Here is a 25,866-nt window from a genome sequence, read left to right as displayed (position 1 = left end):
GAAAAGAGAAGATCTGTATGATTATGCTGTCAGGCATCTGAACTAACAAATCGGAATTTCCCTGACACAGATTCAAAGAATATTTCAGTACTTCTTTAACAAAATTTTTATTTAATAAATGGTTAAAATCGCAGTGCCAAAAATACATTAACATTTAACAATTTCACTGAAAGGAAGAAACTACAGAATGCACGGTTTCAGAAAGCTATTTTAAGTATTTACAAATAAAGTATCTAAAACTCAAACACATGCTCTATATGCTATACTTAGTTTATCCCTTCCCGAACAAAATTTCTGTTATTTGGGCAAATTCTTAAACCATGGTTTAAACCTAACAGTTACAAACCACAAACACATCCATCCAAAGACTGAAACCGTTTTTATCCGGTCAGTGGCAAAACTGTTGAAAGGGCAATAGTTGCAGCTGTTGGGTTTTAGATAGTGTGAGCTCTGATAAATATTCCTACCAGGACTAAAACACAGCACACTCTGCAGGCATGGCTGACTCACAAAGGTTTTAACAAACAAGAACTGCTCTTTACTCGACACTATGGCTCAGAGGCCACCGAGAAGCACGAGTGACTGACAGCTCCTCTGCTTACAAACGAATGAAACCCAAAGTGGATGTCGTTCTCACAGCACTGAAAGTGCTTCAGGACTCACACTGATCCAATACTAACTTTCTTCCCTATTTTACACGTATTTTTCTACTATCCAGTGTAAATCATTTTCTGTTTTGGCTAAACAACAAATACCAGTTTATAACAGGAATGGTAAAATCTGTGAGAATTCTGCTCAATTTAATACAAGATCACTACTTTCTTTAGAATGGTTTCTGCGTGTTTCTGTGTCATCCTCTGTATTTTTAGCTTCCAGTTTCCTGGTAAGGAGTAAGTTCTCCTTCCCAGTCACACTCACGGTCATTTACACGTTTCTGGGATGCCCTCGCTCGTCCATGGAGGCCAGGTGCATGCAGTGACTCACTCTGCCTCTTCCCTCCTCTCAGGACCAGTCCCCGAACCTTCTGCCTTGCAGATCCTCCTGCTTCCGCCACACTCTCGCGCTCGGAAGCGAGCTCCTGGATCATACAGCTGCAAGGCTGGCCGGTCCTGCCAGGATAAGAGGGCATGTTACTCTTCCAAGAGGTGGCAACACAGAAGGGTCAATATCTCCCTGTACTTCTAGAACTTGATGATATGAATTGTCCAAAGAAAATCAACCAGGCAGCTAAAAATCAGCCCTTTTTTCACAGCACTATCTCAGAAACCAGGCATTCTAAGGCAATTAAAAAAGCCATGTAAACACTGGCTATCTGGGCAAATGTTATTGCTCAAACAAGAACATGTAATCTGTGGGAACAGTACAATCACGGCATCCCCCCCTGAGTTTGGAAGTGAACATGTAATCTGTGGGAACATGTAATCTGTGGGAACAGTACAATCACGGCATCCCCCTCTGAGTTTGGAAGTGAACAAAAGTGGACCCTCAGAGAGGGTCCAAAAGTGGACCCTCAGAGATGGTTTCAGATCTGCCAACTAAAACTTATTAACATGAGTAGTAAGCAATTTCCACGGGGCTTATCCCTGCCTAGCATCTACCAGCAGGGAAACTGAACTGGTCCCTTTTTAGAAAACATCACCCCATCATTTTATTAAACTCCTGGAGGCGAAGCAATAAAAATGACCCATGAAGTCCATGAAGGGCAGCTGTTGGGGCCTGAAGAAGGCAACAGCCAGGAAGCATGGAGTGGCCCTGAAGGCCAGTGTCAGCAGCGACAGCAGCACAATTCCTCCCTGATGGGGCCACCAGCCCTGCCCCAGCACTGAAGGGGTGGCAGAGGAGGAAGACGGCTTCCAGCTTCCCTGAGCCTCCTGCTCCACGTGCCTCCCGCTCCCTGCCTATTCTCCCTGCAGAGCTGCAGCCTTAGCCTCCAACAGCCACCAGGAGCCCAAGTGTGGGCTGCAAGGACGGCCATGTGGGCACATCTCATGCACTCCTTCTCCAGGATTCACCAGCTCACCTCTACCTCCTCCTGGACTGTGTGTGGAAGCCCACATCTGGTTACCACCAGGGGGTTTAACTTAATTTTCTTTTCCTTGGTATGAACCTGACCAGTGGGAGGGGTGGAACAGGCTCAGCAGGCCCCTGGACCTGAATACTCCTGTGGGGTAGAGACAGGCTGCCTGGAGCCAGCATGCACAGCTCTGTTTTTTTTTTTTTTCTGAGACAAAGTTACACTCTTGTTGCCTAGGCTGGAGTGCAATGGTGCAATCTGGGCTCATTGCAACCTCTGCCTCCTGGGTTCAAGTGATGCTTCTGCCTCAGCCTCCTGAGTAGCTGGGATTACAGGCATGTGTCACCATGCCCGGTTAATTTTTATATTTTCAGTAGAGATGGGGTTTCACTATGTTGGCCAGGCTGGTCTCGAACTCCTGACCTCAGGTGTTCCACCTGCCTTGGCCTCCCAAAGTGCTGGCATTATAGGCATGAACCACCGCACCGGGCCGACAATTCTTCTTCTAACCAGGGCAATACCTGTATACACAGATGGAGCATGGAGCCTGACCTTAGAAGTACATGACAAATGCCATGCTCCCGGGAAAGTAGCTCCTGCACACAGCGCCTCATTCCCATCACAGCACTGTGAGGCTAAACAGAGGAGCAAATCCCCCCCCCCCTCAGGTCGGGGGGAACACCAGGCCATTCACCACTGCTAAAATAAGGCAACTGAAGACTGAGGACTGCTATGAGCAACTCCCTATCAAAAAGACGCATGGCTGTACTTTGTGCACCCCGAGGTCCAGGCAACCCCAGGAAACTGTGGAGTATTCTAGAGGTGTTCATTCAAGGGTGAAGACAAGAAGGCTCTCCTCTGGCTTTCAGCCTCGACTTCACTGAAACTTTTTTTTTTAGACGTAATTTTGCTTTTGTTGCCCAGGCTGGAGTGCAATGGCATCATCTTGGCTCACTGCAACCTCTGCCTCCCAGGTTCAAGCAATTCTCCTGCCTCAGCCTCCTGAGTAGCTGGGATTACAGGTGCGCCACCACGCCCAGCTATTTTTTGTATTTTTAGTAGAGACGGGGTTTCGCCATGTTGGCCAGGCTGGTCTCGAACTCCTGACCTCAGGTGATCTGCCCGCCTCGGCCTCCCAAAGTGCTGGGATTATAGGCGTGAGCCACCACGGCCAGCTACACTGAAACATTTTCAAAGTGAACATCGTTCATACACACAACCTGGAAGGATCTGAAAGGAATTAGGCTGAGTGAAGAAACCCACTCCCAAAGCTCACATGCTGTGTGTTTCCATTTATCAAGCATTCTTGAAATGACAAAATCACAGAGGCAGAGAACAGACAGTGGCTGCCAGGGGTTAGACATGGGGAGGGAGGTGAGTGGCAACTGGAACCCCAGGCAGCCTTCAGTTTGCTGGGAGGCCGGGGTGGGGCCTGGTGCTGTCAGAAAGGTGATGCCATCTGTAGTGCTGCGCTGGGAAAATGCAATCTGAACAAAAATTAGCTTCTGGAAAAAAAAAAGCTGTTTGCTTGGCTAAGGGGGTAACCACAGTCCTGTGCTCACCATCCATGCAGAACTAACTTACAGGTGTTTGTCAGCCATGGGAATATTCACTAATAATCAGAATGTTGTTAATAATGTGGAAGAAATCTCCATGAAATATCATTAAAACTTTCCTTCCTGTCTCAAGGGTAAACTTAATAATCTTATTCTCAAGTGAATCATATAAACGTGCTAGTTTTATACTAAATAAAATCTTTCTTTTTCCTGGTGAAAAATAATTTGATTCTCTGAGAAAAGATGGTGACTAGTCTCACTCTAGGATCTGACTTTCAGGAATAACTGCTCTTGAAAATGCTCAAAGCACCGCGTTCCCCAAGACACAAGGTCAAGTGGGGGCGACATGGTCAGCGTGCAGCCTGGACCTTAAGACAGCCAGACACATTTTTCTTTTTGGGTTTAATAAAAACCTTGTTTGCCAGTCGCTCTTTTCTGGGTGCTGGACTGTCGTCACACCTCTGCGCTCTTCCCAGTCTCTCCACGGCCTCCCCTGGAGCCCCGCTGTCCTGGCTCCCCTTCTTCCCTCTGTCTTGGCCAGGTCCTTTCCCCCATCTCTGCTCATCCTCACTCCTTCTGGAAAGCCGGTCAGGCTCATGGTGAGCTCTGTGCCTCCTGCCGTCATCCACATGGTGTCTTTGTGCTTCAGATTCTTGTTCTTGAGATCTCTCCACATCCCTGTGCTCTTTATCACTGCTGCTGTGTGACCTATGATTCAACACAAATGATCAGCAATTGCAGTAAACTGCCAGTTGGCTGCCCACCCTCCTTTCTAGACCGCAGGTTCCCAGACAACAGGGACCGGTGCGAAGTGCTCAGCGCTGCACTGCTGAGGCTGCACTGCAATGGGCACACAGCAGACACTGATAAAAACCACTACAAAGAGGAATAAATCATAGTAATAATATCTGTCATTTCAGTTGAGTGACAGATAGGCAATATGCCTTACACTAAGGTACTTTTTTTTTTTTTTTTTCTGAGATCGAGTCTCACCCTGTCACCCAGGCTGGAGTGCAATGGCGCGATCTCAGCTCACTGAAAGCTCCGCCTCCCGGGTTCACGCCATTCTCCTGCCTCAGCCTCCCGAGTAGCTGGGACTACAGGTGCCCGCCACCACGCCCGGCTAATTTTTTTTGTATTTTTAGTAGAGACGGGGTTTCACTGTGTTAGTCAGGATGGTCTCGATCTCCTGACCTCATGATCCCCCCATCTTGGCCTCCCAAAGTGCTGGGATTACAGGTGTGAGCCACCGCACCTGGCCATGCTAAGGTACTTTTTATACATATTTTCTAATTCTCAATAACCCTCCAAAGTAAATACCTTCTTTTGACCAGGCGTGGTGTCTCACGCCTGTAATCCCAGCACTTTGGGAGGCCAAGGTGGGTGGGATCACCTGAGGTCAGGAGTTGGAGACCAGCCTGGTCAACATGGTGAAGCCCCCTCTCTACTGAAAATACAAAAATTAGCCAGGTGTGGTGGCATGTGCCTGTAATCCCAGCACTCTGGGACGCCAGGGGCAGGCAGATCATTTGAGGTCAGGAGGTTGAGAGCAGCCTGGCCAACATGACGAAATCCTGTCTCTATTAAAAATACAAAAATTAGGCCAGGCACAGCAGCTCACGCCTGTAATCCCAGCACTTTGGGAGACCAAGGCAGGCGGATCTCCTAAAATCAGGAGTTCGAGACCAGCCTGACTAACATGGAGAAACCCTGTCTCTACTTAAAATACAAAATTAGGCAGGCATGGAGGGGCATGCCTGTAATCCCAGCTACTCAGGAGGCTGAGGCAGGAGAATTGCATGAATCCAGGAGGCAGAGGTTGTGGTGAGCTGAGATCGCACCATCGCACTCCAACCTGGGCAACAAGAGGAAAACTCCGTTTCAAAAAAACAAAAATTAGCCGGGCATGGTGGCAGGTGCCTGTAATCCCACCTACTCGGGAGGCTGAAGCAGGAGAATTGCTTAAACCTGGGAGGCGGAGGTTGCAGTGAGCCGAGATCGTGCCACTGCACTCCAGCCTGGGCGACAGGGCGACACTTTGTCTCAAAAGTAAAATAAAAATAAAATAAAATAAAATAAACCTTCTTTTCTACAGATAAAGTGACTGAGACTAAAGTGGTCCAGTGGCTGTCCTGGGAGCCCAGGTGCACATCCATCATGATGTGCAGAGTAAAATTAACTGACATTTAATAATGGCAGATTAATTATCTTTATACATTTATCAGAATATTAAGTGAATAGTAAATAAATGGCTGCTTCGCTCATTTGGCAGGGCTGGTGGGGACCATAAGGATCTGTAACTAAGTATGAATTCACACCAGACACGTGGCAGTAGGCACTGCTGTGTCATAAACAGTCACAGTAACAACACCTGGAACATAATCACAGTGCTTCACAATCATGGATTTGATAATCATATATAAATTTTATAAACAAAGCAATAAACCAAAACTCCCAAGAAGTAGAAAAAATACTTCATCAACTCTGAACGAAAGGCAGTGAGAAATCACACCTATGACCGTGACTCTGGGAAGTTGGCAGCCTAACCCCATTAGTCTCCCCACCTAAAATCCACGTCCACCATCCCCTGTGAGCCAAGTGGCCTGGGCACCAGGAGACTGTGGGTGGTGAGATGCGGTGAGTGGGCAGGAGTCCTGGAGGGGAAAGTAAGCCCAGGTGCCTGGGGCCCTGAGGATGGTGCGTGCCAGGAGCAACAGGGACAGGATCCCTCCTGACTGGCATCTGGCTGGTCTCTCTGGCCCACTGGTCAGATACTGCTGTGTCTGTCCCTTTCGCAGATGAGCTCCCTCCACAGAGCTGTTCCCTCCACAGAGCTGCACTGTCATATGCAGCAAAGGAAAAGAAAAAGGGAGGACCCACAGTGCACAGCCAAAGCTGCTGGTCAAGATCCACAGCCAGAGGAGCCAGGGACAGCTTCAACCAAAGGATCACAGCACTTAAAATTCTGTTTCTCTATCACAAAAGATCTGCCAGCCCTATAAGAGGGGTTCCCAAATATGCAATTCTGTAGATAAATTGCAAGGGGGATAAAAGAGCAAAGGGCAAGATATCACAGAGAAAAATTAAAAAAAAAAACAAAAAACAAAGAAAGACTGTGAAGACAGATCCTGAAAACCTGACATGCAACAGCAGGAATCCAGGAGGCGGCTCAGGAGTAAAAGGAGGACATGGAGGCAAAAGCAAAGCAAACAACAGGAAGAAATACCCCGATCTGAAGACAGACTTGAGACTGCAGACAAGACGAGCTCACCAAGTTCCTGCCACGCTGATGGGAAATGAAGGCTAACGTGTACTCGCACACTCTGGAAAGTCTTGGATTCCAAGAACAGTGTGAAATAGGCATACTCGTATTGACAAAACCTACGTCACCATGACTGGGAGCTGACGAGGTCATAACAATGAAAGCAAGCTCACGTCTCCTGGGGCTCCTCCAGCGAGCCTTCCACGAGCCTGGCTTTTACGACTGCACCGGGGGCACAGGATTCCTGCTTGCCACCTCCAGTATCAATCTCCTCTCCTCTTTCTTTTGGTTTCTCTGTGGTTGGTTCCTCTCCCTTTTCTGGTTTCTTAAGAAGCTGAGAAATTACAATGTTAGTAAAATGTCACCTCAAGAGCATATTTTAAAAGAAGCTGTTAAAGAAATAATTACAAATATACCCCAATGTTGAAGCCAAATGTTTGCACAGCAAAGAATTAAAGCTAAAGGTCCAAAAATGAGGTTTTTGGTTTAATACGTGGTGGAACATTCAGTGAATGAAGTATTTTTTAGTCATGAAAAGTAAGGTAGGTTAATGTGATACAAAGATGTTCATGTAATGAATAAAGGGCTAAAAAACAGAACATGCACCACAACCTCACTTATACTTTTTTTTTTTTGAGACAGAGTCTCGCTCTGTCGCCCAGGCGGCTCACTGCAGCCTCCGCCTCCAGGGTTCAAGTTGATTCTCCTGCCTCTACCTCCTGAGTAGCTGGGACGATAGGCATGCGCCACCACGCCTAATTTTTTTTTTTTTTTTTTTGAGACGGAGTTTCACTCTTGTTGCCCAGGCTGGAGTGCAATGGCACGATCTTGGCTCACTGCAACCTCCTCCTCTCGGGTTCAAGTGATTCTCCTGTCACAGCCTCCCAAGTAGCTGGGATTACAGGCGCCCACTACCATGCTCAGCTAATTTTTTGTATTTTTAGTAGAGACGGGGTTTCAGTATGTTGGCCAGGCTGATCTCAAACCCCTGACCTCAGGCGATCCACCCACCCTGGCCTCCCAAAGTGCTGGGATTACGGGCGTGAGCCACCGTGCCCAGCCCCCACTTCTATTTATGTTCACACACACACCACCATCTAAAGGGCTCTGCAGCACTGTGTTAATAGTGATTATTTCCTTTTTTGAGATGGAGTCTCGCTCTGTCGTCCAGGTTGGAGTGCAGTGGCGCAATCTTGGCTCACTGCAACCTCCGTCTCCTGGGTTCAAGCGATTCTACTGCCTCAGCCTCCTGAGTAGCCAGGACTACAGGGGCGTGCCACCACACCTGGCTAATTTTTGTAGTTTTTGTTTGTTTTTTGTTTTTTTTGAGACGACGTCTCACTCTGTCACCCAGGCTGGCGTGCAGTGGCTTGATCTCAGCTAACTGCAACCTCTGCCGCCCTGGTTCAAGCAATTCTCCTGCCTCAGCCTCCCAAGTAGCTGGGATTACAGGCTCCTGCCACCATGCCTGGCTAATTTTTGTATTTTTAGTAGAGACGGGATTTCACCATGTTGGCCAGGCTGGTCTTGAACTCCTGACCTTGTGATCCCCCAGCGTTGGCCTCCCAAAGTGCTGTGACTACAGGCATGAGCTACCGTGCCCAGCCAACAGTGATTATTTCTAGATGGCAGAACTGAAATGACCTTATTTCCTTTCATCTATAGGGTCTAGTTTTCCTGAAATAGACAAGTATTAGTTTTGTAATAAGGAAAAAAAATTTTTTAAAAGGCTGCTTCCTATTGATTTTTAGAATAGTTTATAGTTTTCAAAACACTGATTATTCTCTTTACTGAAACAGAATTAATGAACAAGTCGCCACGACATATTTCATCTGCCCTGTATGCCCCTGGGCCTTTCTCCCTGCTCTCTGTATAGTTTTTGAAACTAAAGCACCTCAGCTAACTTGAGAAAAGGGAGAAAAAAAAAGAAAAAAAAAGAAATGGAAGCACCACAGATCATTTGTAGAACAGAAATGGAAGGTGTACATCTGAGAATTCTGTTCTCACTCATAATTGCAGCATAGCAAGACCATACACAGATGCATTCAATCACACGCGTTCACTTGGGAACACAACGCATCATGCAAGGTGGAGCACTGGAAGCCGCTTCTCATCAAGCGTGGGCCCCGTGTCAGCTGTGAACGTCCTCTTATTCTGCCTATGTGGAATCTGGGAACTTAAACATTTCCTTTCTGGTAACTGTCCATCTTTTATAAAAATTGCAACAGTAATATGTCTGCAATAAATGTGAGCCATAGGAAGTGCAAATCTCCATCCACCCATTCAACAAATATCCTGTGTGCCTAGGAACTGTTCTTATAACATTTCTGACACTGTACGTCTTTTTCAATACCACCTCTCTGACACCAGCTGCGTGCTCCACATTCAACTCAACTCTGAGACCACCGACCTGGAGTTAGCACCAGAACCCACAAGTCAAGGGCTCAGTCCCACAAGACTGCCCCCCTTTCAGATGACAGTTCCAAGTCCCAGTGTGTCACCGGTACTTCTGACCAATCAGCAATAAATTCAGGGGTTCCCGATGGCCTCTCCTCAGATTTGGTAAGTTGCTGAAATGACTCACGGAACTCAGAAAGGCAATGTCTTCTCGATTATTGGCTTATCATAAAGGATACAACCCAGAACAGCCAAACGGAAAAAATGCACAAAGTGGGTATGGGGTACGGTGCAGTGGTGCTTGGAGCTTCCATGCAGTAATCGCGCCCCCAGCACCTTGATGTGCTCACCAACCCGGAAGCCCCGTCTTTTTTTTTTTGAGATGGAGTCTTGCTCTGTCATCCAAGCTAGACTGCAGTGACGCGATCTTGGCTCACTGCACCTTCGCCTCCTGGGTTCAAGCGATTCTTCTGCCTCAGCCTCCTGAGTAACTGGGACTACAGGCATGTGCCACCACGCCTGGCTAATTTTTGTATTTTTAGTAGAGACGGGGTTTCACCATATTAGCCAGCCTGGTCTCAAACTCCTGACCTCGGGATCCACCCGCCTCGGCCTCCCAAAATGCTGGGATTACAGGTGTGAGCCACCGTGCCTGGCCCCTGGAAGCCCTGTCTTTAGGCATTATTAAAGTTTCATGATGTAGGTGTGACTGATTAAGTCACTGGCCACCGGTGACCTCTCTCTAGGCCCTCTGCCCTCTCGGAGGCTAGGGTGGGACTGAAAGTCCCAACCCTCTAGTCCTGCCTTGGTCTTTCTGGCAATTAGTCCCCATCCTGAAGCTGCCTGGGGCCCCCAGCCCCTAGTCCTCTCATTGGCATATAAGACACTCATATTACTGCAGATTCCCGGGGTCTGAGGAGCTGTGTGCAGGAACCACGGACTAAGACCCTGTGCTAGGCACTAGGGAATGGCTGTGAATGAGACAAGAGGTGCCCCCGCCTTGAAGGGACTCGTGCCTGATGCGCCACCTGAGGCAATGGTGGTCAAGGGGGAACGCTGTGAACAGTGGCAAAAATATGAAAAAGGAAACAAAGGAGTAAGAAAACCTCAGGTAGCATCAAAGGCTATGAACACACACGAAGGGAGAGTAAAGCATCAGAGATGCAGGAAGAGGAGGGTCCAGGAGGGCTCTCTGCAGAGCCAAGACGGGAACTAAGACCAGATGCCAAGAAGGAGCCACGGGCACATCTGGGGAAGTCCCTGTGAGGGAAACGTGCGGAGGCCTGAGGTGGAATCCGCTGGTGCATTCAAGAGAAACCAGCAGGCCAGAGCCGCTGGAGACGAGCTGGGGAGCAGGCCAGTGCCGCTGGAGACGAGCTGGGGAGCAGGCCAGTGCCGCTGGAGACGAGCTGGGGAGCAGGCCAGTGCCGCTGGAGACGAGCTGGGGAGCAGGCCAGTGCCGCTGGAGACGAGCTGGGGAGCAGGCCAGTGCCGCTGCAGACGAGCTGGGGAGCAGGCCAGTGCCGCTGGAGACGAGCTGGGAAGCAGGCCAGAGCCGCTGGAGATGAGCTGGGGAGCAGGCCAGCTCTGCCACGCCCTGCAAGGCTTCCGATGGCCAAGTGGAGCGAATGGGCAGCTGTGCTCCCTCCCAGCCCTCACCTGTGTGTGTTCACCCATGTGGCCACACATAAGCTCACTGCTTAGCATCCTCAGAGGAACATTAAACAGCTGAGCTGTTCTGTGTGCCATATTTCTTTTTTTCTTTTTTTTTTTGAGATGGAGTCCTGCTCGGTCGCCCAGGCTGGAGTGCAGTGGCACAATCTTGGCTCACCGCAAGCTCCGCCTCCCGGCTTCACGCCATTCTCCTGCCTCAACCTTCCGAGTAGCTGGGACTACAGGCTCCTGCCACCACGCCCGGCTAATTTTTTGTATTTTTAGTAGAGATAGGGTTTCACCGTGTTAGCCAGGATGGTCTTGATCTCCTGACCTCATGATACGCCTGCCTCAGCCTCCCAAAGTGCTAGGATTAAGGTGTGAGCCACCGCGTCCAGCCTTTTTGAGATGGAGTCTTGCTCTGTCGCCCAGGCTGGAGTGCAGTGGCGTGATCTCAGCTCACTGCAACCTCTGCTTCCCAGGTTCAAGCGATTCTCCTGCCTCAGCCTCCTGAGTAGCTGGGACTACAGGCGTGTGCCACCATGTCCAGCTATTTTGTATTGTTAGTAAACATGGGGTTTCACCGTGTTAGCCAAGATGGTCTTGATCTCCTGACCTCGTGATACGCCCACCTCGGCCTCCCAAACCATATTTCTCTTTATTAAGAATAGCCATGAGTGCTACGCATGGTGGCTCATGCCTCTAATCCCAGCAGTGGGAGGATCGCTTGAGCCCAGGAGTTCAAGACCAGCCTGGACAACATAGTGAGACCCCCACTTCTACAAATCTTTTTTAAAATTAGCTATTGAGGTATGATGGTGCACCCCTGTAATGGGAGGCTGAGGCGGGAGGATCACTTGAGCCTGGGAGGTAGAGGCTGCAGTGAGCTGTGACTGCGCCACTACACTCCAGCCTGGGTGACACATTGAGACCCTGTCTCAAACCCCCCCACCAAAACCAAACAAAAAAATAGCAAAACAGCCATGAGCCATCTGTCTTTCTTTAAGCTGTTGATACACCTTCTTTTGCATTTCTCCACAGATTCCATTTTTCAGGCATTAAAAGAATTTCAATTTTCCACATGATTTAGAAGTGAAAGACCCCCATACTGAGCACAGATGCTTATTAAAAGCTAAACCAGGCAAGGCACGGTGGCTCACACCTGTAATCCCCAAACTTTGGGAGGGTGAGGCAGAAAGATCACTTGAGTCCAAGAGTACAAGACCAGCCTGGGCAATATAGTGGGACCCCCATCTCTACAAAAAACAGAAACAGGGTCTCTCTCTGTTGCCCAGGCTGGTCTTGACCTCCTGGGCTAGAGCAATCCACCCGCCCTGGTCTCCCAAAATCCTGAGATTACAGGAATGAGCCATCATACCCAGCCAGCTTTTCTGTTTTTGACTGCTGACCGTATCAGAAACAAATCTATGGTTCAGTGATCTCTTCCCCACCTTTTCCTAACCTATCTTCCTTCCCCAAGTCCTGACATTTCATTTTTTTCCTCATATTATACAATTTTATTGAATATAAGGTATTCAATAAATAATAAGTAATGAGTGATACCTTAGGTTCAAATCTAGGTTTAGTACTGAGGAGGTAATGGCTGGTCCCAATTCTGGCCAACACATTTCACACAGAGAAAAATTCCCTCTATGTATTAAACCACCCTCATAAATGAATGTATCAGTCACAGAAAGAACTCAGCAAGAAATACAGAAACTCATTAGTGCTACCACAAAAGAAATGATAAAACCCGGTTCTGAGTCAGCCTTCACACAGAAAGGCAAAACCAGTGGTTTTCAAATGTGTATTTTTTAATCAGGAAAACTTTTTTTTTTTTTTTTAAGACAGAGTCTCGCTCTGTCGCCCAGGCTGGAGTGCAGCGGCACGATCCCGGCTCGCTGCAACCTCCACCTCCTGGGTTCAAGCGATTCTCCTGCCTCAGCCTCCTGAGTAGCTGGGATTCCAGGCACACACCACCACGTCCGGCTCATTTTTGTGTTTTTAGTAGAGATGGGGTTCCCCCATATTGGCCAGGCTGGTCTCAAACTCCTCAACTCAAGTAATCCGCCTGCCTCGGTCTCCCAAAGTGCTGAGATTATAGGTGTAAGCCACCCCACCCGGCCAGGAAATTTTTTTTCTTTTTGAGACGGAGTCTTGCTCTGTCGCCCAGGCTGGAGTGCAATGGCGCGATCTCGGCTCACTGCAACCTCTGCTTCCCAGGTTCACGCGATTCTCCTGCCTCAGCCTCCTGAGTAGCTGGGATTAAGGCGTCCGCCACCATGCCTGGCTAATTTTTGTATTTTTAGTAGAGACAGGGTTTCACCATGTTAGTTAGGGTGATCTCGAACTCCTGACCTCGTCATCTGCCCACCTTGGCCTCCCAAAGTGCTGGGAGGAAAACTTTTTTTTAAAGGAAAATGTAGATAGCGGGTGGAGAATGGGAGGAGGGTGAAGACTGAAAAACATCAGGTACTGTGCTGATTACCTGGGCAACAAAATTATCTGCACACCAAACCCCAGTGACACTTGATTTACCCATGTGACACACCTGCACGTGTACGCCTTGAGCCGAAAATGAACACGTAACACACCTGCACATGTATGCCTTGAGCCAAAAATGAACACGGGACACACCCGCACATGTATGCCTTGAGCCAAAAATGAACACGTAACACACCTGCACGTGTACGCCTTGAGTCGAAAATGAACATGTGACACACCCGCACATGTACGCCTTGAGCCGAAAATGAACACGTAACACACCTGCACGTGTACGCCTTGAGTCGAAAATGAACACGTAACACACCTGCATGTGTACGCCTTGAGCTGAAAATGAACATGTGACACACCTGCACGTGTATGCCTTGAGTCGAAAATGAACACATAACACACCTGCACGTGTACGCCTTGAGCTGACAATGAACATGTAACACGCCTGCACGTGTATGCCTTGAGCCGAAAATGAAAGTTGCAAAGTTAAAAAACAAAACAAAACAGAGCATCAGCAGCAGCCCAACGTGTGCCAGCGTGGGGCTCTTGTGGGGTGTGCTCCCCACTGCACACCCAGGAGGACAGGCACCCAACAGCAGCCTGAGGACTCCCAGGGCTCAGGACACACTGTGAAAACCACTGCTGTAGGATGGAAAGAAAGATGGAAAAGATGGAAAAAAATAACAACACAATATTAGATTAATTCAGAATGTTTTCAAAATTCTAAAGAACTAAGATATGTAAAAATATAATTACTATAGCAGAACTATTTGTGGAAAAAGGAAATGTTTCCTCAGAATTACCTTAATCCTTACTTCTTTCTCTGCAATTTTCTTCTGTTTATCTGTCTCTTTTTTTTTGCATCTTTCTTCTTCTCTTCTTCTTCTTTTTTCCTCTTCCCTCAAACGTTTCTTTTCTAACTCTCTCCTCCTCCGTTCTTCTCGCTTCTCTTCTCGAATTCTCTAAAGACATGGAAGAGCATGTGTATAAACTGCCTGGATGAGAATGGCAGAAGCAGGGAGGGTGTTCATCAGGTAAAGGCCAGACCTACCTGCTTTTCTAATTTTCTATTTTTAATATATTCCAAAAGAGGTGTGGTTCTTCTAGCTAAAACACAAAAATTGTAATACTGTATTTAACTCCTAAAGAAAGATTTATTTTAAATACTTGTTTTCAATGTAATCATTAAAATAAATAGGGGAACCATATCATTACTTTTTAAATTTACACACTGTCTCCAGGGGAGTTTTTATTCCATTACTGTCAGGTCAAGTAATTTGAAAATATCAACAATTTTATAGATAGTAGACATATAATTCCTGATTCTTAAGAGAGGCTTAAAATATTACAAGATGATATTTTTGTAGGTGCCTTAAATCATTAAATAACATATATTTACTTTGATACATCACATATTCTGAGAACTTTTTCGTTTTCCGTTCTCCAAGCAACGGTTTTAACATAACATGGATTCCTGTAATGTCTTACAATATATACTCCATAAAATCCCAATGATAAGACACACAACTCTGGATTGCAGTTTAGAAAATCACTCCACATGGGCCGGGCGTGGTGGCTCACACGTGTAATCCCAGCACTTTGGGAGGCCAAGGTGGGCAGATCACCTTAAATTGGGAGTTCAACACCAGCCTGACCAACATAAGGAAACCCCATCTCTACTGAAAAAATACAAAATTAGCCGGGCATGATGGCGCGTGCCTATAATCCCAGCTACTCGGGAGGCTGAGGCAGGAAAACTGCTTGAACATGGGAGGTGGAGGTTGCAGTGAGCCGAGATTGCGCCAATGCACTCCAGCCTGGGCAACAACAGTGAAACTCAGTCTCAAAAAAAAAAAAAAGAAAAAGAAAAAGAAAATGACTCCATATGGCGCTGCTGATTTCAGAAAAGGCACCAACTACTAGGGAATGAACATTTCTACAGACTCTAACTTGGTCTTTCACTTTCATGCCTGACCTGTCAGATCTGACCTGGATGTGGGTGCCCAGGCAAGCTGGAGGCCCCACAGGCCCCGCCTCAGAGGGACTCGCACTGAGGTGGACAGGCCCCACATCCCACCAACACAAGGACACAAACAGGATGGGGGATGACGGTCTGGGTCTATTCTGTGGGTCTGTAAGATCTCAGACTAAACACGGCTGGGAAGAATCCCTGGATGTACCTGAAAATTGACACATCATCTCTGGAATTCTGAGGACCAGGAATGAATCAGGAATCATAGGAGAAGCCCTGGCCATGGATCCATTACTTGGAACTGAGGACCCCTGCCACCCTGACATCATAGATGAAATGGCACCTATCCCAGGAGCCCTTCCCCAGGGACAGTCTGTGGTTGTAGGGAAGAGCTGATTGTCCCAGGAGCCCTGCCCCAGGCACAGTGGTTGTAGGGAAGAGCTGATGCGGGTACAGATGCCACATTCCCTGGGCTGACCATGAACTCTGGCTCAGGGTGAGTACAGCACACTGGCTCAGGTAAATGGTCAGCTCTTTGCAACGGGCAAATTATCTCAAATCAGCCAGGGTTCTGCTCTGCTCTGTGGAAGGCCTGAACTTGTCAGCCAGGAGGAGCAGGGCAAGACCACCTGGATGTGCGGGGAGGCTGACCCCAGACTCCGCTTGCCACCTTCCTCTTGCTATAAAATGTCTGCCCCATCACCCCACAGGGATCACGGGAAAAGTACGTAAGACCCTGAATAAGAAAGTGTTCTACACATCATAAAAGTATGTTATTTATCAGACAGAATACGCACAACCATGCAACAGAACACAGGTAAACAGAAGTCTCAGAGCTGAACCCAGGCCTGTCTGCTCTAAAGGCCTATGCACCAGACTAACCCAACAACTCCAGAGTCCTTGCCAGTAAGAGCTTATAATATTTCCATTTAACACAGACTAACCCAACAACTCCAGAGTCCTTGCCAGTAAGAGCTTATAATATTTCCATTTAACATGTGCTTCTCAGACCTGTGCAGAAGAATCCACTGGAGGCCAAAAGCTTAGAAAAGAAAAAGGTAATCTGCCATGAATTGCCTAAATTTTTTTTTTTTTTTTTGAGACGGAGTCTCACTTTGTCGCCAGGCTGGAGTGCAGTGGCGTGGTCTCGGCTCACTGTAACCTCCGCCTGCCGAGTTCAAGCGATTCTCCTGCCTCACCCTCCCAAGTAGCTGGGACTACAGGTGCATGCTACCACGCCCAGGTAATTTTTGTATTTTTAGTAAAGACGGGGTTTCACCATGTTGGCCAGAAAGGTCTCAATCTCTTGACCTCATGATCTGCCTGCCTCAGCCTCCTAAAGTGCTGGGATTACAGGTCTGAGCCACAGCACCCGGCCAACTTTCAATTTTTAATACATAGAGACAGCAATCACAAAAACAAGGAAGACTCTACAGCCAAGTCCTGGAATGAATTAATCGCTCCCATCAGAGATGGTGGATTCTAAGCCACATTAATTCATTCATTCATTCAGTCAACTTTTGTGAAGCACTAGCTGTGCAGCAGACTCTCGGGGAGGTGCCAGGACATGCCCCCCTCTCCCCACCCCGGCAGGAGCCAAGTGTCTGCCCCAAAAAGGTATGTCTCAAAACAGCCCTAAAGTGACCAATCCTATGCAAGGCGACATTTAAAACAAAGTGAGATGGAAACGGGAGGGGCAGAGAGGCGAGGCCTGTAATTAATGTCTAATTTCCTTCTTCTAGCTTTTCTTCAGTTTATCAAGTTCTTAAGTGAAATCTTGACTTTGCCCCCAATATTGTCCTACCCTCATGTTCCCTTGTGTGTAATGGTGCCACAATCCACCCATCTGTTCAAGCTAAGCACTGGAGTCTTAATTCTTCCTGCCCCCTTACCTCCCACACCCTATCCGTCTGTCGGTCCTGTCCAGTCCACCTCCAAAACACACGCTTATCTCTTGGCATCCAGAGTCTATCCCATGTGACACCACCAGAGTGACGGGGACAAATAATCAGACCATGCCACTCCCCCAGTGGCTTCCAGTTGCCCTGGAATGAATCTAAACGTCTTGCAGTGCCCCGAACCTCCAACCACGCTGCCCTCACCCATGTGTGCCAGCCCCACAAGCCTGCACTCTGCGCCTGCAGTGAAAAGCAACAGCAGCCGGCCCTGCCGCTGGCACTTCCTTCCTCCACTGCTCAGCACGGCCAGTCTCAGCTCATCTCCTGACCTCTTTCCCTCCCACAGCCAGTCTCAGCTCCAGCTCCACCACTATCTTGGAGGGAGTCTCCCAACCTCTTTCCCTCCCATATTCCACTTTGTCACATCAGTGGCACTGATTACAAACTGAGGTGCCCTGGCTGGACTAGTCCTGCTCTTGCTTCCTACCTGTCATCCCCGATGGCAGGCAGAGGCCTTGTGCGACCTGTTCACCACTTGGCCCCATGCTGAGGCCCAAAGTCAGTGCCCAGGCAGCATGCAGCCTCAGCATATTTTGTTTACTTTAGTGATCAAAAGCTTTATTACGGCTAGGCGTGGTGACTCACGCCTGTAACCCCAGTACTTTGGGAGGCTGAGGCAGGCGGATCATCTCAGGTCGGGAGTTCAAGACCAGCCTGGCCAACACGGTGAAACCCATCTCCACAAAAATATAAAAATTAGCTGGGCATGATGGCAGGTGCCTGTAATCCCAGCTACTCAGGAGGCTAAGGCAGAAGAATGGCCCAAACTGGGAAGGCAGAGGTTGCAGTGAGCCGAGATTGTGCCACTGCACTCCAGCCTGGGCAACAGAGTGGGGAAAAAAAAGCTTTATTACCAGACAAATGAAGAAAGTGAATGGACTATTTCAGTAATATTGATCTTTTTTTATTAATTCAATCAACATTTACTAAATTCCTGAACTTTTCTGTGCTGCAACCGTGAAGATGAAAATATAGTTCCACTGGGGAGACAAAATAAGACGGGAGTTTATGTGGTGGGAGACAGACAGGAAGATAAACGATAAACAATGTGGCTGTCACGTCACATCAATTTTGTTTGTTTTTTGAGATGGAGTCTCGCTCTGTCACCAGGCTGGAGTGCAATGGTGCGATCTCGGCTCACTGCAACCTGTGCCTTCTGGGTTCAAGCGATTCTCCTGCCTCAGCCTCCTCAGTAGCTGGAACTATAGGCGCGCATCACCATGCCCTGCTAATTTTTTGTATCTTTAGTAGAGATGGGGTTTCACCATGTCGGCCAGGCTGATCTCGAACTCCTGACCTTGTGATCCGCCCACCCTGGCCTCCCAAAGTACATCCATCTTGATGGATGGGCAGGGCACAGCCTGGGCGGGAGAGATTAGAGGTGAAGAACGGGGGCTTTGAGGAAAGGAGATCCACAGAGAGGAGAAACACTGCCAGGTGTGTCTGGGACTAAATGACAACAGTTTGCCTGATTTTCATGTCGATGCTACTGGGAAGTAACTATTTCTAAAGTACACCACTTGTGGGCATGGGGTGGAAGGCTGGATTTAAACTCGATTCTGTGCTCTGGCTGGGCTTATCCACAAGTTGGCCTGGCTCAGGGAGCCTGGCATCTGTGTTGAAGCAGCACCATGACCTCACCACAAGCAAAACATCTCATTCCTATGGGCTCCTGAGGCATCCGTCTGTGACCGCTGACTTCAACTACGTGACACAACATGCCTTCCCTGACGCTCAGGAACAGACCATTCATGTGTCTTCTCCACTGCTCATTCGGAAGCATCATAACTTAAAATGCTCGTAACTAAAAAAATCACGTGCTCTCCATCAACCAATGCTCAGAAATATTTTCCCATGCTGCCATCTTGCCATTCTTTTGTCAAAACTGGAAATCACTCTACATTTCTGTCAAGCCTGTAACAAGTTTCAACTTGTTATCACAATCAAGAAAAAGAGAAAAAACGTATATCCTCTACGAGTAAATCTCTCAATAAAGAAAAGAGAAGAAATGAGCAAAACAGACCAATGAGCTCTCTTGTCTTCGCCTCCATCTCCCCCAGCAGAGTCTCAGGGTTGGCACTGGTCTTCTCTTCCTCCACACAGTAGGTTTCTAAAAACTTCTTATATTCTGGATCTAGACATTAAAAAGCAGAAAGAAAATAAATACACACTTTCCCAACTACGGGAGAATTACATTTGCTCAGTGTTCTTAATTTGGCAGCTTCATAACGTAGCACTTGGAAAGGGCTCACCATCTTCGATGCTTCCAGTCTTGGCATCTTTTTTTCTCAGCTTCTTTTTGGCTATCTTCTGGAACGGAGCAAACTCTACCACTGCAGGATATTCTAGGCCTTTTAACAGGAAACATGTTCCAGAAGCCATTCTGAAATTCTACTACATTCATTTTGGAAAATAATGACCTAGCTTACTTAAAGAGTAAGTGTAACAACGACAATGTATTATTACTATTTAAACTATAATTCATCCTTCCAGTAAGAGATTAAAAAAAAGATTAAAAAACCTACAATTTTATTACACTTTCAAGCGCCTGCAACCTTAACATGGCAAACTCCAGACTTAAACAAGGATGAACTCATGGTAAGAAGAACATTTACTAAAACAATCCATCATGTTATGGTGGTTGCATAACTGAAGTTGTTCAAAATTCATCAAATTGTTCACTTTAAAAGGGTGACTTTTACCATATGTAACTTACACCTCAATAAACCTGACCTCCCCAGCCCCATCCCAAATAATTTATTGTTGGAATACCTTTAAATAATCAGATTTCTTAGCTACACTTAATATTTTATTTTAAAAGGTTAATTCAACTATCAATTTGTTATTTAAGTTCAAAAAAATTACTTTGCTTAGAAGACACCATGGCTAAAATAGAGGGTTTCAAAGGGTTTATAGAATATTCCAGGTGAAATCTGCTTCTGATAAGAGTAGAGAATGGAAGTCATTAGAAACTAACTTTGTCGCTACGTGGGGGAAAAGCAAATACACAAAGAGAAACGTTCACTAAGAGAACCGGCTATATGCTAATCATCAAATGGTACACTGCTACCCACTGCTACCTTGGCACTAAACCCACTGAGTCATTTTTTTTGACTTGTCACTAATGGTCAGGTGACTGAATTATAACTCCTTTAACTGGGAGACGTTTTTGTGCCAACCTCCACTATCCAGAATAAAGTCAAGACTCGGGGACGGCAGGGCAATGGACCAGCAGGGACGATGTCCAAGTCACCGCTCCACCCACAAGGTCTAGCACACAGTGGATACTCATTCAATGGCAGATGACATACTCCCTGATTCCAAAGCTGAAAGAAATCAGTGTGGTACTGCCATGCAGACAGACACATCCATCAAGGGAATAAAATAGAGAGCCCAGAAATAAACCTTTGTAATACTTGGTCAACTGACTTTTGAAAACGGTGCCCAGACCATTCAATGGGGAAAAGAAAGTCTTTTCAACAACTGGTGCTGGGAAAACTGGACATCCACAGCCAGAATAATGAAGCTGGACCCTTACATAACACCATATACAAAAAGTAACTCGATATGGATCAAACCTAAATATAAGACCTGAAACCATAAAACACTTGGGAAAAAACACAGGGGAAAAGCTCCATGGCAATGGATTTGGCAATGGGTTGCACATGACATCAAAAGCACAGGCTTAGGCCAGAGACCATAAAAACAACAGCAGGGCGGCGGCTCACGCCTGTAGCCCAGCACTTTGGGAGGCCAATGTGGGGGAATCGCTTGAGCTCAAGAGTTTGACACCAGCCTGGGCAACATAGTGAGACCCCATCTCTAAAAAACAAAACAACAACGACAACAAAGATAACCAGAAACGAGGACGACTGGCCCCTTCCTCACTACTGGTGGGAACCTAAAATGGCGCAGTCACTGTGGAAAACAGTATGGTATAAATTTTTTGACCTTTTTTTTTTTTTTTGAGACAGAGTCTCACTCTGTCACCAAGGCTAGAGTGTAGTGACACGATCTTGGCTCACTGCAACCTCTGCCTCCCAGGTTCAAGTGATTCTCATGCCTCAGTCTCCCAAGTAGCTGAGATTACAGGCACGTATCATGATGCCTGGCTAATTTTTTTTTTTTTTTAGTAGAGACAGGGTTTCACCATCTTGGCCAGGCTGGTCTCAAACCCCTGACCTCAACTGATCTACCTGCCTCGGCCTCCCAAAGTGCTGGGATTACAGGAGTGAGCCATCACACCTGGCCGTGTTACATATATTTTACATACACACACACACACACATATATATACACGTACACACACATACATATTTTTTCGCTCCATCACCCCGGCTGGGATGCAGTGGCATGATCTCGGCTCACTGCAACCTCCGCCTCCCAGGTTCAAGCAATTCTCCTGTCTCAGTCTTCCGAGTAGCTGGGACTACAGGCGCCTGCCACCATGCCTGGCTAATTTTTGTATTTTTAGTAGAGACGGGGTTTCACGTTGTTGCTCAGGCCGGTCTCGAACTCCTGACCTCGTGATCCACCCGCCTTGGCCTCCTAAAGTGCTGGGATTACAGGTGTGAGCCACTGTGCCTGGCCCATCAATATTTTTTAAGTGAAAAACGGAAACTGAGTAAGTTACTGAATAAATGAGCAATGAACACAAAGGTCAGTTCAAGCATCACATTTGCTTCTAGTCACAGGAACTAGCTTGGCTAATGCTTATTTTTTTAACAATCTTTCTAGTCCTTACCCCTCATTGGAGAAAAAGAAAACACTCATCAGTGTCAAAACACGTGGAGTCGGAAGAGGGTGGCTGGGGATGGGAGGGCAGAAAACAACTTGCTGTGAAAGGTACACAAACTTAACAGCCAGGAACACAACAGCAGACAGCCTGACAGGAGAAGAGAAGGAAAAAGATGAAAGCAGAACCCTAGAAGTACTGGTAAGGGAACTATTCAGAGTAGAGTTGAAGACTGCTGTCTCCCCAGGCAAAGCTGTTTAACAGCAGTCAGTGACTTCCTGGTGACATTATCATAAATGGTACAGTCATGAAGAGTGCTGTTTAGGAAGATAGAAGTCAGTGTACATTTTGGAAAATTCCTATCAAACAGGTAAAATAATTTAGTTTTAGAACCTAAAAAGATCAAGTTCTCTCATGCAAAAAACTCACTCATGAAAACCTTCATTCTCTAATAATACATAAATAGGCTGTCACTATTACACAGAATTTCTGGATTTTTTTTGGATTAAATAATAAAATTAAATAATTTCAATTTTTAATATCTTCACATAATTACAGTAACATAATCAAAATTTATCTTATTTTAGTCTGAGAACTTTTTAATTAAAATGCACAAATAGACCAGATGCTGTGGCTCACGTCTGTAATCCCAGCACTTTGGGAGGCTGAGGTGGGAGGATCACTTGAAGCCAGGAGTTCAAGACCAGCCTGGGCAACACAGTGAGACCCCCGTCTCTACAAAATTTTTTTTTTTAAATCAGCCCATCATGGTGGCACACACCTGTGGTCCCTGCTACTAGGAGGCTGGAGGATTGCTTGAGCCGGAGTGTGAGGCTGCAGTGAGCCGTGATTGTGGCTGCTGCACTACAGCCTGGGCAACAGAGCAAGACCCTGTCTCAAATAATAATAATAATAATAATAAAAAGCACGAATTTTCTAGCAATTCTTCATTAGTATACCTACAGATTATAATAGATTTTTAAAAACCAATAATCCAACCTTTGCTGTCAAGGAAGATATATCCATCAAAACGCTCTCTAAAAAGAAGGATGTCATCAGGATTCCTAAAATTAATGTATGCCCTTGAGTAGAGATGAGGATAAAGACTGAAATAAGAGATAACAGTGAAAATGGTTAGTGAAAAATACAATAGTCCATTAATTTAGCCTCTTTTTCCTTTTCTGGGCACAACAAACTACTTTAGATAAAACTTTTGTGCCAAATCATCTCAGTTAATTGTAAGAACTTGGATATTCTTTAGCAAAAACAAACGCAAAACGTTAACTTTACGAGGCAGAACTCAGGTCCCTCCTCCACTGCCCAGAACCGGTCCTCGGAGGCTGAAACCCTAAGGCAAGGCCAGGGCGCACTCCTAGAGGAACCTGTGGAGCCGAGAGACTCTCCTGACTTGGGGACCCTCTCCGGTACTTAAAGCCGCACTGGCTGCGGTATCGGCGTGGAGGCCACAGGAAGAGCCGGCGCCCTCCCGGCCCCGCAGCGCCCCGTCCGCGGACGAGCAGGGAAGCCCGAGAGGCGCCGGGGTGGGGGCAACGCTGGTACTTTCAAAGGCACCTGTTTTCCTAAGCGTTAGCCGCCTGAAAATCACCCGCATTTTTAATGTAAACCACATCTGTGTTTCTTTGTTGGTGGTATTTTTCTTTGACGGGACTGACACGTTTTACTGAAATGTATTTATTCAAAAAGCTCACACAACTCCCATAAACGAGAAATCAGGGTAAGGAACGTAAGGCAACGAGACGGCCACCGGCGCCGAGCTCTGGGTTCCGCCCTCTCTTCCTCCCCTCGGGGCGGGCCTCACCTCAGGTCGGCGGCGAAGAACTCGAAGTAGTCGTGTGCTGGCAGCGGGCGCAGCTGCTCCTCCAGCTGCTCCTTGGTGAGGCCCGGGGGCAGGCGGCGGATGACCACCTGCGGGGAGCGCGCGGCCGTTCCCACCGCGGCGGAGCGTGGACGAGGAGCTCAAAAGGCACCGCGTACCGCGCTGGGAGGCCCGGCCCCCGCCTCCCCCGCCACTCCCGCCTCCCCCGCCACTCCCGCCTCCCCCGCCACTCCCGCCTCCCCCGCCACTCCCGCCTCCCCCGCCACTCCCGCCTCCCCCGCCACTCCCGCCTCCCCCTCCAACTTAGGGCCGTCCTCTCCTTGCGAGGTTTGCGCGCCCCGCCCCCGTCCCCACCTTGCTCAAGGCCGTCCTCTTCTCCTCGCGAGGTTTGCCCGCACCGCCCCCGCAACCGGAGGACGAGGTTGGCGGCGTGTCAGCCTCCTGCTGCTGCGAGTCGCGGTGGAACTGCACCTCTAGGGCCGACAGCTTCTCCCTCCCGCTCGGGCCCCGCGCGGCAACGGCCGCCCTAGGGCCTCCGGCCCCCTCCTTTTCCGAGCGCATCCCGCACTCTCCGCCGAGCCGCAGCCGCCAGCCCCCGACGAAACCTCGCGAGAGCTCGGCCGCCCCAGCCCCGCCCCTCTCGGGCCGCGACGCTCGCGGCCGCCCACGAAGGGGTCAGGGCGCTGCGGGACGAGTCGGGGTCGGGGTCGGGCTGGTGACCTCTGGCCACACAGCCTGGCTTTCCGCGGGGCCAGGCCGTCCCTCAGGGAGCGGCGGCCGCGGTTTAGGGCGGCCCCGGAAGCGGGGCGCCGGCGGCTGTGGTCCGGGCGTGGTGGGAGGAGTTCGCGGACAAGCCGCCCTCCCATCCCAGCACCGTTTTTATCCCACTCCCCCAGGCTCTCCGTGGCCGGGGCGCCATGAGATCCGGGTTCGCATTTGAATTTTTTTTTTTATTTTTTTGGAGACAGTCTCGCTCTGTCGCCCAGACTGGAGTGCAGTGGCGCGATCTCGGCTCACTGCATCCTCTGCCTCCTGGGTTCAAGCGAGTCTCCCGCCTGAGCCTCCTGAGTAGCTGGGACCTGCAGGCACGCGCCACCACACTTGGCTAATTTTTTTGAATTTTTAAAGTAGAGACGGGGTTTCACCTTGTTGGCCAGGATGGTCTCTAACTCCTGACCTCAAGTGATCCGCCCACCTCGGCCTCCCAAAGTGCTGGGATTACAGGCATGAGCCACCGCTCCCGGCCGTTGCACATATTTTTTTATGAACACACAGGCAGCAGCACTTTGATTACAGTAACTTACATGGAAGTTATTTTAAAATGGCTTTCCCCTTCTCTTTTTCATGTAGGCTGCATTTTTCATCTGCAACACGCTTTCTCCCAAGAATCTCAAGCACACACAAGAAACCAGAAAGTAAAATCACTGAGGCTTGAACACATCCAGAGACCAAGGGCGTCACTGGCAGAAAAGCTTTTAGGCGGATCCCGAGGGCCACCCCGCCCAGAGACGCGGTTTCCTAGGAGCAGTTCACACGCGGCTCTGCAGCACCCACAAGCGGGGCCAGGGGTTGGTTTTCATAGTTCACAGTCTGTAGGGATCTTAGCAAAAACATGGCCGTGGTAAAAGTGCCTAGACCAGGCTTTCGTCGCAACTCAGTGAGTAGGAAGACTAGTTAGGCTGATCAAAAGCCCTGATGATGTGTGTGATTAAAAGTAGGAAAACGTGGTTGCCAGATAAAATATTTTACCATATAGTGAGGGGGAGAGATGGGAATAAAAAAATGTGGAAACCATTTATTTTAAACTTTTGACTGTTCCTGTAGTGTTTAAAATATAGGAGATATATTCTGATTATCTTTAGAAAGAAACTGCTCTCAATCTATTTGTATGTCTTCCCTCGTTTTAAAATATTAAACAATCATCTAACTCAAAAATTTAATTTTACCTCTAGTCATGTTACTAAGTTAGGATAATAAAAAGGACTGTGA

General features: G+C 47.9%; 1 protein-coding gene across 9 annotated transcripts; it reads right to left on the bottom strand.

Moving 5' to 3' along the window:
* Positions 1-91: 91 nt before the first annotated feature.
* UPF3A (UPF3A regulator of nonsense mediated mRNA decay) lies at positions 92-25,866 on the bottom strand. 9 transcript variants are annotated; one of them, XM_002824481.6, is made up of 11 exons: positions 25,182-25,866; positions 24,232-24,560; positions 23,860-23,966; positions 23,040-23,146; positions 19,558-19,656; positions 19,329-19,439; positions 14,427-14,482; positions 14,179-14,337; positions 7,006-7,166; positions 3,984-4,278; positions 92-1,109 (listed from the first exon to the last, which is right to left on the bottom strand). In XM_002824481.6, exons 2-11 carry the CDS (start codon positions 24,436-24,438, stop codon positions 981-983), a joined length of 1,431 nt encoding a protein of 476 aa, XP_002824527.1. In that variant the 5' UTR covers positions 24,439-24,560; positions 25,182-25,866; the 3' UTR covers positions 92-980. The 9 variants fall into 9 exon arrangements, with proteins under 9 accessions (XP_002824527.1, XP_002824528.1, XP_054385309.1 ...); XM_002824482.6 differs by lacking the exon at positions 19,558-19,656 and having other exon boundaries at positions 24,232-25,866; XM_054529334.2 differs by lacking the exons at positions 23,040-23,146; positions 24,232-24,560; positions 25,182-25,866 and having other exon boundaries at positions 23,860-24,045.

Source organism: Pongo abelii, chromosome 14 (assembly GCF_028885655.2).
Source record: "Pongo abelii isolate AG06213 chromosome 14, NHGRI_mPonAbe1-v2.0_pri, whole genome shotgun sequence".
NCBI lineage: Eukaryota > Metazoa > Chordata > Mammalia > Primates > Hominidae > Pongo > Pongo abelii.
This window is presented reverse-complemented; position numbering and strand designations above follow the sequence as displayed.